Raw genomic sequence first — 14809 nt, 5'->3', positions numbered from 1 at the left:
CAATACATGAGCATGGGAGATCTTTCCATTCTCTGAGATCTTCTTCAATTTCTTTCTTCAGAAACTTGAAGTTCTTGTCATACAGCTCTTTCACTTGCTTGGGTAAAGTTTATATTATTTCTGACTATTGCAAAGGGTGTCATTTCCCTAATTTTTTTCTCAGCCTGTTTATCCTTTAAGAGAAAGGTTACTGATTTGTTTGAGTTAATTTTATATCCAGCCACTTTGCTGAAGTTGTTTATCAGCTGTACAAGTTTTCTGGTGGAATTTTTGTGGTCACCTATGTACACTGTTAAATCATCTACAAATAGTGATATTTTGACTTCTTCCTTTCCAGTTTGTATCCCTTTGACTTTTTTGTTAACTAATTGCTCTGGCTAAAACTTCAAGTACTATATTGAATAGGTAGGGAGAGAGTGGGCAACCTTAACTAGTCCCTGATTTTAGTGGTATTGCTTCAAGTTCCTGTCCATTTGCTTTGATGTTGGCTACTGACTTGCTGTATATTGATTTTTACTATGTTTAGATATGGATCTTGAATTCCTGATCTTTTCAAGACTTTTATCATGAAGGGGTGTTGAATTTTGTCAAATGATCATGTGGTTTTTTCTTTGAGCTTGTTTATATAGTGGGTTATGTTGAGGGATTTCCATATATTGGACCATTCCTGCAGAGTTTCACTGTGTATCTGTTTAGTTTCTTATTCCATGATCTGTCTATTGATGAACATGGGGTGTTGAAGTCACCCACTATTATTGTGTGAGCTGCAATGTGTGCTTTGAGTTTAAGTTTCTTTTATGAATGTGGGTGCCTTTGCATTTGGAGTATAGATATTCTGAATTGAGAGTGCATCTTGGCAGATTTTTCCTTTGATGAGGATGAAGTGTCCTGCCTTATCTTTTTTGATAACTTTTGGTTGAAAGTCAATTTTATTCAATATTAGAATGGCTACTTCAGCTTGTTTCTTGAGACCATTTGCTTGGAAAAGTTTTCCCAGCCTTTTACTCTGAGGAAGTCCCGCCTTTGTAATTGAAGTGTGTTTCCTGTATGGAGCAAAATTCTGGATTTACATATGTCAGTCTGTGTTTTTGTTGGGGAATTGAATCCATTGATGTTGAGAGCTATTAGGGACCAATGATTTTTGTTTCCTATTACTTTTGTTCTTAGAAGTGGAATTATGTTCGTGTGGCTATCTCCTTTTGGGTTAGTTGAAGGAAGTCTACTTTCTTGCCTTTTCTAGGGTTTAGTTTCCCTCCTTGTGTTGGAGTTTCCCATCAATTTTCCTTTGTAGGGCTGGATTTGTGGAAAGATAATGTGTAAATTTGGTTTTGTCATAGAATATCTTGGTTTCTCAGTCTACGTTAATTGAGGGTTTTTCTGGATACAGTAGCCTGGGCTGGCATTTGTGTTCTCTTAGGGTCTGTATGACATCTGCTCAAGATCTACTGGTTTTTATAGTTTCTGGTGAGAAATCTGGTGTAATTCTGCCTTTATATGTTACTTGACCTTTTTCACTTACTGCTTTTATTCTTCTTTTTTTGTTTAGTGCATTTGATGTTTTGACTGTTATGTGACTGGAGGACTTTCTTTTCCCATCCAATCTATTTGGAGTTCTGTAGGCTTCTTGTATGCTTATGGGCATTTCTTTCTTTAGATTAGGGCAGTTTTCTTCTATAGTTTTGTTGAAGATATTTACTGGCCCTTTAAGTTGGGAGTCTTCACTCTCTTCTATATCTATTATCCTTAGGTTTGATCTTCTCATTGTGTCCTGGATTTCCTGAATGTTTTGGGTTAGGAGCTTTTTGTGTTTTACATTTTCTTTGATGGTTGTGTCAATGTTTTCTATGGTATATTCTGCTCCTGAGATTCTTTCTTCTATCTCTTGTATTCTGTTGGTAAAGCTTGCACCTATGACTCCTGATCTCTTTCCTAAGTTTTCTATCTCCAGGATTGTCTCCCTTTGTGATTTCTTTATTGTTTCTATTTCCATTTTTAGATCCTGAATGGTTTTGTTCAATTCCTTCACCCATTTGGTTGTGTTTTCCTATAACTCTTTAAGAGATTTTTTTGTTTCCTCTTTAAGGGCTTCTACCTGTTTACCTGTGTTGTCCTGTATTTCTTTAAGGGAGTTATTTATGTACTTCTTAAAGTCTGCTAACATCATCATGAGATGTGATTTTAAATCAAAATCTTGCTTTTCCAGTGTTTTGGGGTATCCAGGACTTCTTATGGTGGGAGAACTGGGTTCTGAAGATGCCAAAATGATAAACAGGCTGAGAAAGAAATTCAGGAAACAACTCTTTCACTATAGCCAAAGATAGTATAAAATATCTTGGGGTAACTTTAATCAAACAAGTGAAAGATCTTTATGATAAGAACTTCAAATCTCTCAAAAAGAAACCAAAGAAGATCTCAGAAAATGGAGAGATCTCCCATGCTCATGAATTGGCAGAATTAACTAGTAAAAATGGCCAACCTACCAAAGGCAATCTACAGATTCAATGCAATCTCCATCAAAATCTGAAGTCAATTCTTCATAGAATTAGAAAGAGCAATTTGCAAATTAATTTGGAATAACAAAAAACCCAAGATAGTGAAAACTATCTTCAACAATAAAAGAACTTCTGGGAGATTCACCATCCCTAACTTTCAGCTATATTACAGAGCAATAGTGTTAAAAAAAAAAAAAAAGGTGTGTGGTATTGGTACAGAGACAGGCAGGTAGATCAATGGAATAGAATTGAAGACCCAGAAATGAATGCACATACTTATGGTCACTTGATCTTGACAAAGGAACTAAAACCATCCAGTGGAAAAATAGAAAGCATCTTCAATAAATGGAGCTGGTCTAACTGGCTGTCTGTATGTATAAAAATAAAAATTGTCCTGTATTTTTCACCATGCACAAATCTCAAGTCCAAATGGATCTTGGACCTCCAAATAAAACCAGATACACTGAATTTCATAGAAGAGAAAGTGGGAAAGAACCTGAACTCATTGACATAGGGGGAAATTTTCTAAACACAACTCCAATGGCTCATGGTCTAAGATCAAGAATTGATAAATGGAATCTCATGAAACTGGAAAGCTTCTGTAAAGCAAAGGACATAGTCAATAAGACAAATTGGCATCCTACAGATAGGGAAAATAATCTTCACTAACCTCACATCTGATAGAAGGATAATAAATAAAATATATAAAGAACTCAAGAAGCTAACCACCAAAAAACCAAACAGCCCAATCAAAAAGTGGAGTATAGAACTAAATGGAGAATTCACAACAGAGGAATCTCGAATGGCTGAGAAGCACCTAAAGAAATGTTCAAAGTCCTTAGTGATCAGAGAAATGCAAATCAAAATGACCCTGAGATTCCACTTCACACCAGTCAGAATGGCTAAGATCAAAACCTCAGGTAAAAACACATGTTGGCGAAGATGTAGAGAAAGAGGAACACTTTTCCATTTCTGGTAGTATTGCAAACTGGTACAACCACACAGGAAATCAATTTGGAGGTTCCTCACAAAATTGGAAATAAACCCACCTAAAGACCCAGAAATACTAGTCTTGGGAATATACCCAAAAGATGCCCCACCATGCCACAGGGATACATGTTCTACTATATTCATAGTGGCATTATTTGTGATAGCCAGAAGCTGGAAACAACCCAGATGTCCCAAGACAGAAGAATGGATACAGAAAAACGTGGTTCATTTACACAATGGAATACTACCAAGCTATTAAGAACAAGGACATCCTGGATTTTGCAGGCAAGTGGATGGAACTAGAAAATATCATCCTGGGTAAGATAACTCAGACCCAAAAGAACATGCACAGTATGTTCTCACTAATAAGTGGATATTAGCCAAAAAAAAAAAAAAAAAGTACAGACTACCCAAGATACAGTCCACAGAACTCAACAAGGTCAACAAGCTAAAGGGTCTAGGTGAGGATGCCTTAGTTCCACTTGGGAGGCAAAGGGGATGGGGGTGGGAGGGGAAGGGGAACATGATCTGGTATTGAGTGAGGGAAAAGGACTGAAGCCCTGAGGGCCAGCAGAAAGAATAGAAACAGGTGACCTCGGGAAGAAGGAGGTTGGGAGGACCTCTAGAATGTACCAGAGACCTGGGAAGTGAGGGACTCTCAGGACCCTAGATGAAATGCCCTACTATGGGGAAAGGGAACTTATTGAACCCACCTTTAGCAGAAAAACAGGGCATCAAGTGAGGGATGGGGTTGCTATCCTACAGTCTGGCTTTTTTTAATGAAACAATATTGACTTCTCTGACAGATAGGAACAATCTTGCTTAAACTTTATTTTGCCTATAGGCTGCTTCTTCCTAAAACTGTTTTGTTTTTGCAAATATTATAGTGTTGTTTCTACTTAGTCAAATAGTAGTCCATCTAACAATTTTATGTAAGGCAGCTTCTACATTCAATTTACTTTCCTGAAAGACATTTGCCACAGTAACAACCAATAGTTTGCAGGAAGAATCAAAACTTGAACATTTTTGTTATGCACTGATGCTTACCTTTAATTCTGTTAGTTTATAGAGGTATTAAAAACATATTAGTTATTTTATATAATTACATATTGTTTTACTAACCAAGTATTTAAGACAGGCAAAGTATATAATTGTGGCAGTTTGTCACACATAATATTCTATAGCAAAAGCAAACAAGCAAACAAGCCCAGCTTCAGGAAGGATCAATAAGATAAGTGGATGAGTAGAAGACTAGAGCTATGTACACTTACATGTTATTATCATGTTTGGTATAGGAAGATATTCTGCTAAAGATGTGGGTTAAAAAAGTATACTTTCTGTAGTGTTGCTGAATGGAAAGCTGCCTGTGGTTAAATGTGTTCAAAGGAAAAGGTATTGGCACTTTCTGTAATGCATCCAAAGGCAGGTCAGCATGCATATTTTTCTTTATTGCTTGTCTGGATTTTCTGGTTTTTCTACAACTGTTGCCTAAACATTCCTAAGCAGATCTCCGCCTCCAACAGCTCCATAGGTCTGGCAAAGGCAGGAAGAAGGGACTGAAGGAAGGGAAAGAGAAAGAGAGAGAAGAAAGAAGGTTGCTCTGGCTTTCTGGATCTACTTCCTGAAGTCGCTGAGTGTACCTGGAGAATTGGAAAGGCCGGAGGAAGTCCTTCTGAATCTCTGGAAGGAGGCCGACTGTTGAAGCTCCTTCATTGAGAGATAGGTGAGAACGACGGCAGGTGCTTTTGGAAGTTTGGGATGGTGTGAAACCATTCTGGGAAAACCTGCTCCTCCCTAGTGAGTTTCAGGCTCCTCCCTGGATCATTAGTGCATTTCATGTACTTAAAGGACCACGGCATCTTGGAGAAGCAAGCAGTCATCCACAGGCTCCTATCTGGAGAAAGGGGAGATCTGATGGATGCTTTGTGGGGTCTTTCCTAACTTCCAGATCCAGAATCTCCTCCTTCACACAGGCTGTTCACAAACTGACAGGCTCTGGAGCATGCTTTCTACTCAAGCCTCCCTCAGATTTTCCAGATTTGCCTTTGCCTAAAATTTCCTGCTGTTTGTTTCAAAATAGGGTCTACATATCGTGGAGCTCATGATGGTTCTGAGTGGGGCACTATGCTTCCGGTGAGTATTTGGTCATCTGATTTGGTGGTGTCCTCAGAAAAGTGAGTTTCAAGTAGACAAGAAGGGCCGTTCTCTCATCTGGGCTATCACAGGTAGCTAGGAAGATAGGATATTTCCTGGAATTCTTCTGACCTTCTTCAGACTGGGAAAAACTAAGCAGGATCTAAGAGTGTGGAATGGGGATGGGACAAGTAACTAGTTTAGCGCTGCAGCCTGTCATCTTTGGTGAGCAGAGTCGGTGTCCCTTAGAGAGCTCCACTATTGCCTCCATGATGATGAATTAGCATCAGTCCAGACACTGTACTAATTTCTCCATGATCCTTGCTGGAGATGGGAGTAACAGTCCCTCCGTGGGATGCACTGAGCTCAGCATCTTACTACAGATTTTATAGCAGCAGATGACAATGCTCCTTACTCTCACTGGACTCAGTTTATAACTTGTCAGCCCTCTGTATCTGTGGTTTCTACAATCACAGACTCAGCAAACTGAATTGAAAATATTAGGAAAAATTGCATCTGTGGTGCGCATATACAGACCTCCCAGTTACTCTTCCCGTAAATAATACATTACAGTTATATAGAAATGGTTAGTGTATTCAGGAGGATAGATATCAGTTAGAGGCAAATACTACAGCCATTTGATCTAATGGCCTTAGCACCTGTGGGTTTTAGTTTCGGCAGGGGTCCTAGAACCAATTCTTATGCTAACAAAGTGTTGGAGAATCTCCGGAAGTCTGTGCTCTGAGGCTCAGCCCCATGAGATGGTTTGTGTAAAAGTGCTCTAAGAATGAGGGTGTGGAATGAAACCTCCTCATCATGTTTGGCTGGGAAGATGGCTCCACAGAAGCAGAAAGACATTCATGTTGGGAAAATGTGACTTCCAGAATGTGTATCTTCAGAATCCACATAAAAGTCTAGTGTATGTCTGAGGCCAACCTCCAATCTCAGCACCCGAATGGAGAGACAGGACATCCCTGGGGCAAGCTGACTAGACTAGTCTAATTGGAAAGATCCAGGTTCAACAGGAGTCCCTGCCTTAGCAAATAAAATGGTGCAGGGTTAAGAAGGACACCCAACGTGGAGTTGCAGCCTCCATGTACATGCTCAAACTTGTGGGCATGCATACACATACACCAACACATATGTGAACATGAAGACACATATGCACACCGTACACATACAGATGCAAACAATGTTCGGCTAGACATCAAGACAATTTTACACTGCAGAGGTCTATTGTAGAATAAAATTTTCATCTTACAGAATCTCAGAAAATCAGCTGAGAAGTAACTTTGAAAAATAAAACTTAAAAGAAAGTCCCCAGGATAAAATATATGGCTATATGGACTCAAACATGCTGTGAAATGTTCAGTCGGACTAGAAGTGAGAGGTAGAGTCGGCAGAACTATGAGTATGAGGCCAACCTGGTCTATAGAAGGAGTTTCAGGCCAGTCAGGACTACACAATGAGATCCTGTCTCAAAAACAAAACAAAAAGGTGAGCATCAGATTTTAATCAGGAAGAGGCCTGGTTGTTATTTAACCCTCTGCTATGGTTTAGCAATGAAGAGAGTCACACTCAGAGCAAAAAAGAATTTTGTTTGTTCCAACTCATATCCAAACCTTCCCAGTAAGAGTTAGCGCAGGTAAGACCCTCTTCTGCTCATCGAGATTCCCGCAGGGGTTAAACATGTCCAAACAACTTTCAGGTCATAAGACAGGTTTAAGATAAGAAGCCTGTGAATCAGGGGAATCAATGAAGATAGAGAAGTGGTCCTGGCTTTGAAGAGTCTAAGGCTCCAACTCACAGGGGCCCAACAGAGCATATGTAAAAGATTGAATGTGGGGAAGTAACAGACTTCAGGTACAGATGAGAAGAAGGGAGAGAGAGTCAGTCATCTTGCAGAGCTAGGCCTGAAAGTTGCATGACTATGTAACTGTGGAAATAGAGCGAGACAAAATGCCTGAATTTGGGGGATCCTTCTGGAGCCAAGGCAAGGTAAGACATCCATCCCTATCCTTTATGGAGGCTTGTTTCTTCCTGGTGTTTCAGAATGAAGGATTCAGCCTTGAAGGTACTGTATCTGCACAATAACCAGCTGCTGGCTGGAGGATTGCATGCGGGGAAGGTAATTAAAGGTTGGTATCTCTGAGTCCTAGGTCTCTGTACTCTCTTGGGGTATGTGTTTAGAAGCCCTTAAATGATTCTGTAAACCAGTGGCAGGTCTACAAACCACAGGATTACCAAGTCAGATAGGGAGTCATAAAACAGGCTTTAAACAAAGTGGAAACCTTGGTAAAGCCTCTGTGTGGAGGTGGAGTATTTTCCAGGACAAATGGCCTGTGATTCTATCATAGGCTTTTGAATATTCTGCCTCCACAGGAGCCAATACTTGGCAGAAGACGAAAATAGATCTTCATTCCCACGTAAGTGAGCTCTGCTCTTCCATGTGCTCCCCAGAGAGCCCACAGACATGAGATCTGGACAGTGGGACCACCCTCTGGCCTCCTGCTTACTTATGGTGCCCTCTGACTTTGGCAGGCCTACAACAATACATACGTGTTTACTTGGGCATCCTTAGGAGATATAAAAGCTGAACATATACATGAAGGTTTATCTATAAGTGAACGCATGCATAAGCTCATGTATATAAATATGTGTGTAAGCATATGTGTGCATACAATATGCATATAAACATTGTCTTGTGTGTGCCTGTAAATGTGTACATATTTTTATTATGTACTATTTATGGGGGTACATACATATGTGTGATTGTATCTACGTACATATGCATGTATCAATGTAATGTGTGTGCATGTGTGATATGTAGTGAAGACTGAAATCCTGTTCTGTTCACAGAAATCCCACAGAGGCTATAGAACTCTAACAGGACAATACAAGATGCAGAAAAGAGGCCTGGGAGCTGGGGGAAGGGGGCGGAATTTGGAGAATTTCTCCAATTTGGCCTTATAAAAGAGAGATTGAGTAGAATAGTGTACCTATGTTCCTGTGCTGCGATGTCTTGTCTGGGCCAGGTGGCAGGATATTAGCCTTATCCATGTGTGGGGACGGAGGATGCCTCACTCTGGCTCTACTTCCCTTGAGCCCCTACTCAGAGAGAGTGGACAGGACACCCAAGCTCCTGCCTCTTGCCTTTTTCCTCTAGGTGAGGAGATCAGCGTTGTCCCAAATCGGGCACTGGATGCCAGTCTGTCCCCTGTCATCCTGGGTGTTCAAGGAGGAAGCCAGTGCCTGTCCTGTGGGACAGAGAAAGAGCCAATTCTGAAACTTGAGGTGAGTCTTACGGCGGCATCTTCCGGGCCTGAGCTGGGAGACGCAGAGAACACCCAGGCTGCCACTCAGGCTAAGTTCCTTTGGATGCTGCTGAAGGCACCAAAAGGTCTACTCTAAGGACCTTTTTCCTTGCCCAGTTTAGCACCGCCCTGTCTCCGCCACTTGCCCACTCCTGTATCTCATCCTTCATGCCCTTTTCTACAGCCAGTGAACATTATGGAGCTCTACCTCGGGACCAAGGAATCAAAGAGCTTCACCTTCTACCGGCGCGATCTGGGTCTTACCTCTAGCTTCGAGTCTGCTGCCTACCCAGGCTGGTTTCTCTGTACCTCACCCGAAGCTGACCAGCCCGTCAGGCTCACTCAGATCTCTGAGGACCCCGCCTGGGATGCTCCCATCACAGACTTCTACTTTCAACAGTGTGACTAGGGCTGTGTGGTTCCCCAAACTCCCTAAGCAGAGGTGGTCGTAGGGGAGCCCCATATTGGGTAACTTACTCCTCTCCTTCCTCACAGGACTCCTGCTTCTGACTTATAAGGCACATAGGCACTCTCTTCTCCTGTGTCCCAGTGCTGGCAAATCTTCTGGTATTTGGAGCCCAATGTGTAGATTCTTTCCAATTAGATGGTACTGCCTCTGGTATGGAATCCAATAGAAACCACAAAGGACCAACACAGAGCAACATAAAAATAGTCTTGGGTGAGGGAGAGGTGGGAATTATTCATGCATAGTAAGATCTGACACAGTACCTCAGAAGTCCTGCCATCCCCGTCTGTCCGGGAGAACAAGGGGGCACCAAGACTTTTCTGACTGGCTGGGCCCTTTCCCTTGATCTTGCTGCTGACATCTGCTGCCTGTCTCATCCTTGCCTTCATTTTCTGGCCTTGGACTGAGAGGATGATGTCAGGATAGAGGACAGAAGGTGGCCAGGCACACTGTCCTGGTTTGAAACCAGAGGTACAATAAAAATTCCTGATTCTTGTCTCCACTCACATAAGAAGAAGCTTGTGAACAATAGGTGGGGAGAGATTGCTACTAAATAACTCATCTTGTAATTTCATCTTAATTAAAATATACTTATCTATATTATATATTTTAAAGGTGGTCTGGAGTGTTTACATCAATTGTAGCCATGTCCAAGTGAGGGCAAGACAGGTGACTTTTCCTTTTATCTGTATCTATTACCTTTTCCCTTATGGAGGTGGGTCGTTTGTATAATAATAAAAAAGGAATCAATATAGAGGGAAGTGAAACAGACAAAGTTTCTGGTCATCCTCACCATCTGCTGAAGTGAAATCCAAACTGAGCTCAGCTACTCTAAGTGGCAAGGAGCAGGGAGCAAGGGGCAGACCCTAGAAAAGCTAGGAAGAATGTGATGGGTTTGTGCTTTAATCTCCTGGGTAAGGTATTTACAGAAGAAATAAAGGAAAGAAGAAAGGAGTGGAGGGAGGGAAAAGAAGGAAGGGGAGGAAAGGAAAGGGGAAAGGCTATCCTGTGCTTTAACCTGGGATGGACAAACCCCTGGAATTCCAAGGAGTCACAGCTAACTTCCTAGAGGGCTACTGTGCTGGTTGGAAAGTTTCCTCCTCAAATTCATGTCCCTCCCAAATCTACTATGATCTTAAACGTAAAGTGCTGGACTGATGTCTTTTGAAAATAATGTAGACACAGAAGGGGCAGAGGGGAAAGGCCCACATGAGACAGAGGCAAAGGTTGAAGTGACTTGGCTGCTACAGCCAGAGGGCCACGGACTGTGCAAACCACCAGAAGCAAGAAAGAGGAGAGAATCCAGAGAGTGCAGATGGACAGACCCATGGCTCCAGCTGCATGTGAAACAGAAGATGGCCTTGCTGGGCACCAATGGGAGGAGAAGCCCTTGGTCCTGACAAGACTCGACACCCAGTATAGAGGAATGTCAGGGTGGGGAGGCCAGAAGGGGTGGGTGGATGGGTGGAAGAACACCCTCATAGAAGGAGGAGGGGATAGAGGATTTACGGATGGGAAACCAGGAAAGGGGATAACATTTGAAATGCAAAAAAAAAAAATTAAAAATCCTCTGGGGGGAAAAAGGGGGTGGGGAGGAAAGGTTCCTTTCTAGGGCATCTGAGAGAGCTCTGCCTTGCTGACACCTTAGTCTCAACCTTCTGGTCCCCTGCACAGAATACACTGCCACTGCTCTAAGTTACTAAGTGTGAAGTCATTGGTGGTAGCAGCTGGAGGGATTGAATGGAGCTGGTAGTGGTCTCTACTTCCTCAAGTCTTCTCCCTCTGATGCTCTGCCATATTACCTCTGGGCTAGTGAAATATGGCAGAGGTGCCAGCAGGCTACTACGGAGAGTAGTTCTGAATGACACTTTAATGGCTTTGGAGGGCCTGGTCTTTCTCTTCACACTGGGGCAAACCAGTTTCTATGCTATAAGCAACCCCTTAGAGAGAGCATATGAGGGAAGCTAGTCTCCCATGGACAACAGCTGAATGTATGAGCTCAGGAGCATGGCCTGCCCTGCAGCCATTGCAAGCCAGATGCTGTCTTGATTGCAGCCTCATAAGAAACTGAAGCAGCACTGCCCCCACCAAGCTGCTCCAAGGCAAAGGTTTCCCCACAGAAACCCCATGAACTAAACATGTTGCTTTTAGATTCATTCTGCAGAAAGTTGATAAGCTGCAATAAATAATATTCAAAGAAAGAGAAGCATACACAGTTACTTTATTGTGATCAAAACTTTATGTCTCCACTCCTTCCATTTTCCTTCTCAGAATCAACACCAGCCTTTCACTAACCCAAAGAGCCTGTTTAATGCAGGTCGTGCTTCGCTCGTCAACTGTTAGCTGCTCCTATAGGGTCCAATTCCTCTTCGACCAATGCTGCATCTGCCACCTGCACACCAGGATGTCTCTCACATTCCTATCTAAAGCATTGGGGACTAAGAGTGAAAGCAAAAGAAGGGGTCCATATCAGAAGCCCAGGTATTTGCTGTAAAACACACTTGTCAGGCAAGTTTGACAGGCTTACTTACAGTTTGTAGAAGGACCAGCAAGGTGGCCAAGACAGAAGAGGTAAACTCCTCTGCTTGTCCTAGAACCTTCAGTTCTAAGGATATCTAAGCTCCTTGAGCAACGGGCAGCACCATTTCTACCACAGACCTCTCAGAGATACTGAAGATGCAGACTCCAGGACACAGACCTCAGTTACCAGACTGTCTCTGCACACCCTGTTCACACTGCCTGCCTATGAGTTAGTTTCATAGTGCATCCCTATTTCGGGACACTGTACCCATCCCCCACCACCTACAGAAATCACTCACTTTTCAATGCCAGCTCCTATAGGAAGTATTTGGAGAGATGAGAGACATGGTCACTTGTTATGATGGCACTCGGTGATTATCTGCTGTAAAAAGTTGGCTTAGGGACTCTGGCACATACCTGACCTTAAGGTCAGATCTGCACCAATATGATTTTAAGCACTTAGCATAATGCTTCACAAATTTTTAGAACATGGTTTGTACAGAATGTGAAAACTCACAATTCTGGGGCACCCTTTCCCTTGCCTCTACCCACATAAACCCTTGCAAAAGAATGGTTCGAATTCCACCTCATTCTTCCTCCTTTGTAGGGTGACAGAATTTAAAAATACTTTAGTCTGGGTAAGATCACACTTCCAAATCCAGCATGAAAGAAGAAATAGAAGCACATTTATTTTCTTGCTGTTGCTGTTCTTGGTGTTGTTGTTGTTGTTGTTGTTGTTGTTGTTGTTGTTGTTGTTGTTGTTGTTATTGTGCTATTGTTGTTGCTACTGCTACTGCTGCTGTTGTAATAGTCACAGTAAAGGGAGACATTATTGCTTGAGAGAGTCTAGCATCATGGCTCTTTGAGTAAAAACTACCACTACTGTTTCTGTAATTTTGGTAGCAGCCACTGGCCTGGGCCTATATTTTCAGAGAGGAAATGCCCACATCAGGTGGGATCTTGTCAATTGCAGACATTGAAGATCAGAAACCCTTAATGATCAGGTCATGAGGAAAGAAGTAAAGGAGCTGACAGCCTTTTTTCCTGAAAAAGCAAAATACAACTCATGCAGGCAGGCGAATACATTTGCTTTTCATAATTATATATAATTATAACTGAGTATAAATTATCTAGAGAATATTTTATCAGAATTTTCTCCCATATTTTTATCTTAACCATAAAAATAATGAACTCCGCTGTGCCCAGGGTCCCAAGAGAAGGTGGGGCAGGCCCTTCTGGTTGCTGCCCTCATGGAGAGCTGAAGCCCGGCTGTGAGGAATGACTTCAGACCCAAGACCAGAGGTAAGACCAACTTTTCTGCTCCAAGTGACCTGCCTGGTGGACTCAGGACACACAAAGGTAAAATTCCTCTGCAACTTCCGGTTTCTAGCTGGGGCCCGATCCTCACTGATCCTGGCCCACAGCTCCCTGTTCCCAAACCCCGTGGGAGAGAAAGCTCATCGCCCAGACAGGTGGGCACTCCTGGGACTGAAGAGCAGGAGAGACCACCAATACTGCCCACCCTTGCCCACATCCCTGGCCCAAGAGGAAACTGTATAGGGCCTCTGGGAACAGGAAGATAGGAGCATTCAAGCTGCAGGAATGACACCACCGGGATCTGAAGGAACCTGGTCAAACAGCTCCCTGCACCCAAATGATGTGGGAGGGAGAGCTAGACCTTCAGAGGGGCAAACAAACATGGGAAGCCAGAGGAGACTACTCTCTGCCCACATTTCTGACGCAAGAGGAAAACGCCTAGCACCATCTGGGCCCCCTGTGCACAGGGTCCCAAGAGAAGGCAAGGCAGGCCCTTATAGTTGCTGCCCTAATGGAGAGCTGAAACACAGTCCCCGAGGTGTGACTTCAGGCCCAAGACGAGAGGTAAGACCAACTTTTCTGCTCCAAATGACCTGCCTGGTGGACTCAGGACACACGCCCACAGGAACATCTGAAGACCAGTAGACAGGAATGACTACACTCCTAAAAGCAGAACACTCTGGTCCCATAACTGGCTGAAAGAAAACAGGAAAATAGGTCTACAGCACTCGTGACACACAGGCATATAGGATGGTCTAACCAATGTCAAAAATAGCAGAACAAAGTAACACAAGAGACAAGGTGATGGCAAGAGGCAAGGGCAAGAACCCAAGCAACAGAAACCAAGACTACATGGCATCATTGGAGCCCAATTCTCCCACCAAAGAAACACTGAATATCCAAACACAGCAGAAAAGCAAGATCTAGATTTTAAATCATAATTGATCATGATGACAGAGGACTTCAAGAAAGACATAAAAAAACTCCCTTAGAGAAATGCAGGAAAACACAAATAAACAAGCAGAAGCCTATAGAGAAGAAACACAAAAATCCCTGAAAGAATTACAGGAAAACACAATCAAACAGGTGAAGGAATTAAAAATGGAAATAGAAGCAATAAAGAAAGCACAAAGGGAGACAACCCTGGATATAGAAAACCAAAGGAAGAGACAAGGATTTGTAGATACAAGCATAACCAACAGAATGCAAGAGATAGAAGAGAGAATCTCAGGAGCAAGAAGATTCCATAGAAATCATCGACACAACTGTCGAAGATAATGGAAAATGGAAAAAGCTACTGGCCCAAAACATACAGGAAATTCAGGACACAATGAGAAGGTCAAACCTGAGGATAATAGATATAGAAGAGAGTGAAGACTCCCAGCTCAAAGGACCAGTAAATATCTTCAAAAAAAATCATACAAGAAAACTTCCCTAACCTAAAGAAAGAGATGCCCATAAGCATACGAGAAGCCTACAGAACTCCAAATAGATTGGACCAGAAAAGAAACTCCTCCAGTCACATATTAGTCAAAACACCAAATGCACAAAATAAAGAAAGAATATTAAAAACAGTA

The 14809-nt window shown here is 42.5% G+C and overlaps 1 protein-coding gene across 1 annotated transcript; it reads left to right on the top strand.

Moving 5' to 3' along the window:
* Positions 1-5035: 5035 nt before the first annotated feature.
* Il36rn (interleukin 36 receptor antagonist) lies at positions 5036-11576 on the top strand. The gene is made up of 6 exons (XM_032901884.1): positions 5036-5205; positions 5331-5458; positions 5563-5615; positions 7668-7753; positions 8782-8909; positions 9114-11576. The coding sequence occupies exons 3-6, from the start codon at positions 5584-5586 to the stop codon at positions 9336-9338; spliced, it is 471 nt and encodes a 156-aa protein (XP_032757775.1). The 5' UTR covers positions 5036-5205; positions 5331-5458; positions 5563-5583; the 3' UTR covers positions 9339-11576.
* The last annotated feature ends 3233 nt before the right edge of the window (positions 11577-14809 follow it).

This window comes from Rattus rattus, chromosome 5, assembly GCF_011064425.1.
Source record: "Rattus rattus isolate New Zealand chromosome 5, Rrattus_CSIRO_v1, whole genome shotgun sequence".
Lineage (NCBI taxonomy): Eukaryota > Metazoa > Chordata > Mammalia > Rodentia > Muridae > Rattus > Rattus rattus.
Note: the sequence above shows the minus strand (reverse complement) of the source record. Positions and strands in the feature narration are given on the sequence as shown.

Coding starts and splice junctions, on each gene's coding strand:
- Il36rn (XM_032901884.1), top strand. CDS start 5,584: ATGATGGTTCTGAGTGGGGCACTATGCTTCCG. Junction 7,754..8,781: donor TGCGGGGAAGGTAATTAAAG/GTTGGTATCTCT, acceptor TTTTTCCTCTAG/GTGAGGAGATCAGCGTTGTC. Junction 8,910..9,113: donor AGCCAATTCTGAAACTTGAG/GTGAGTCTTACG, acceptor CCTTTTCTACAG/CCAGTGAACATTATGGAGCT.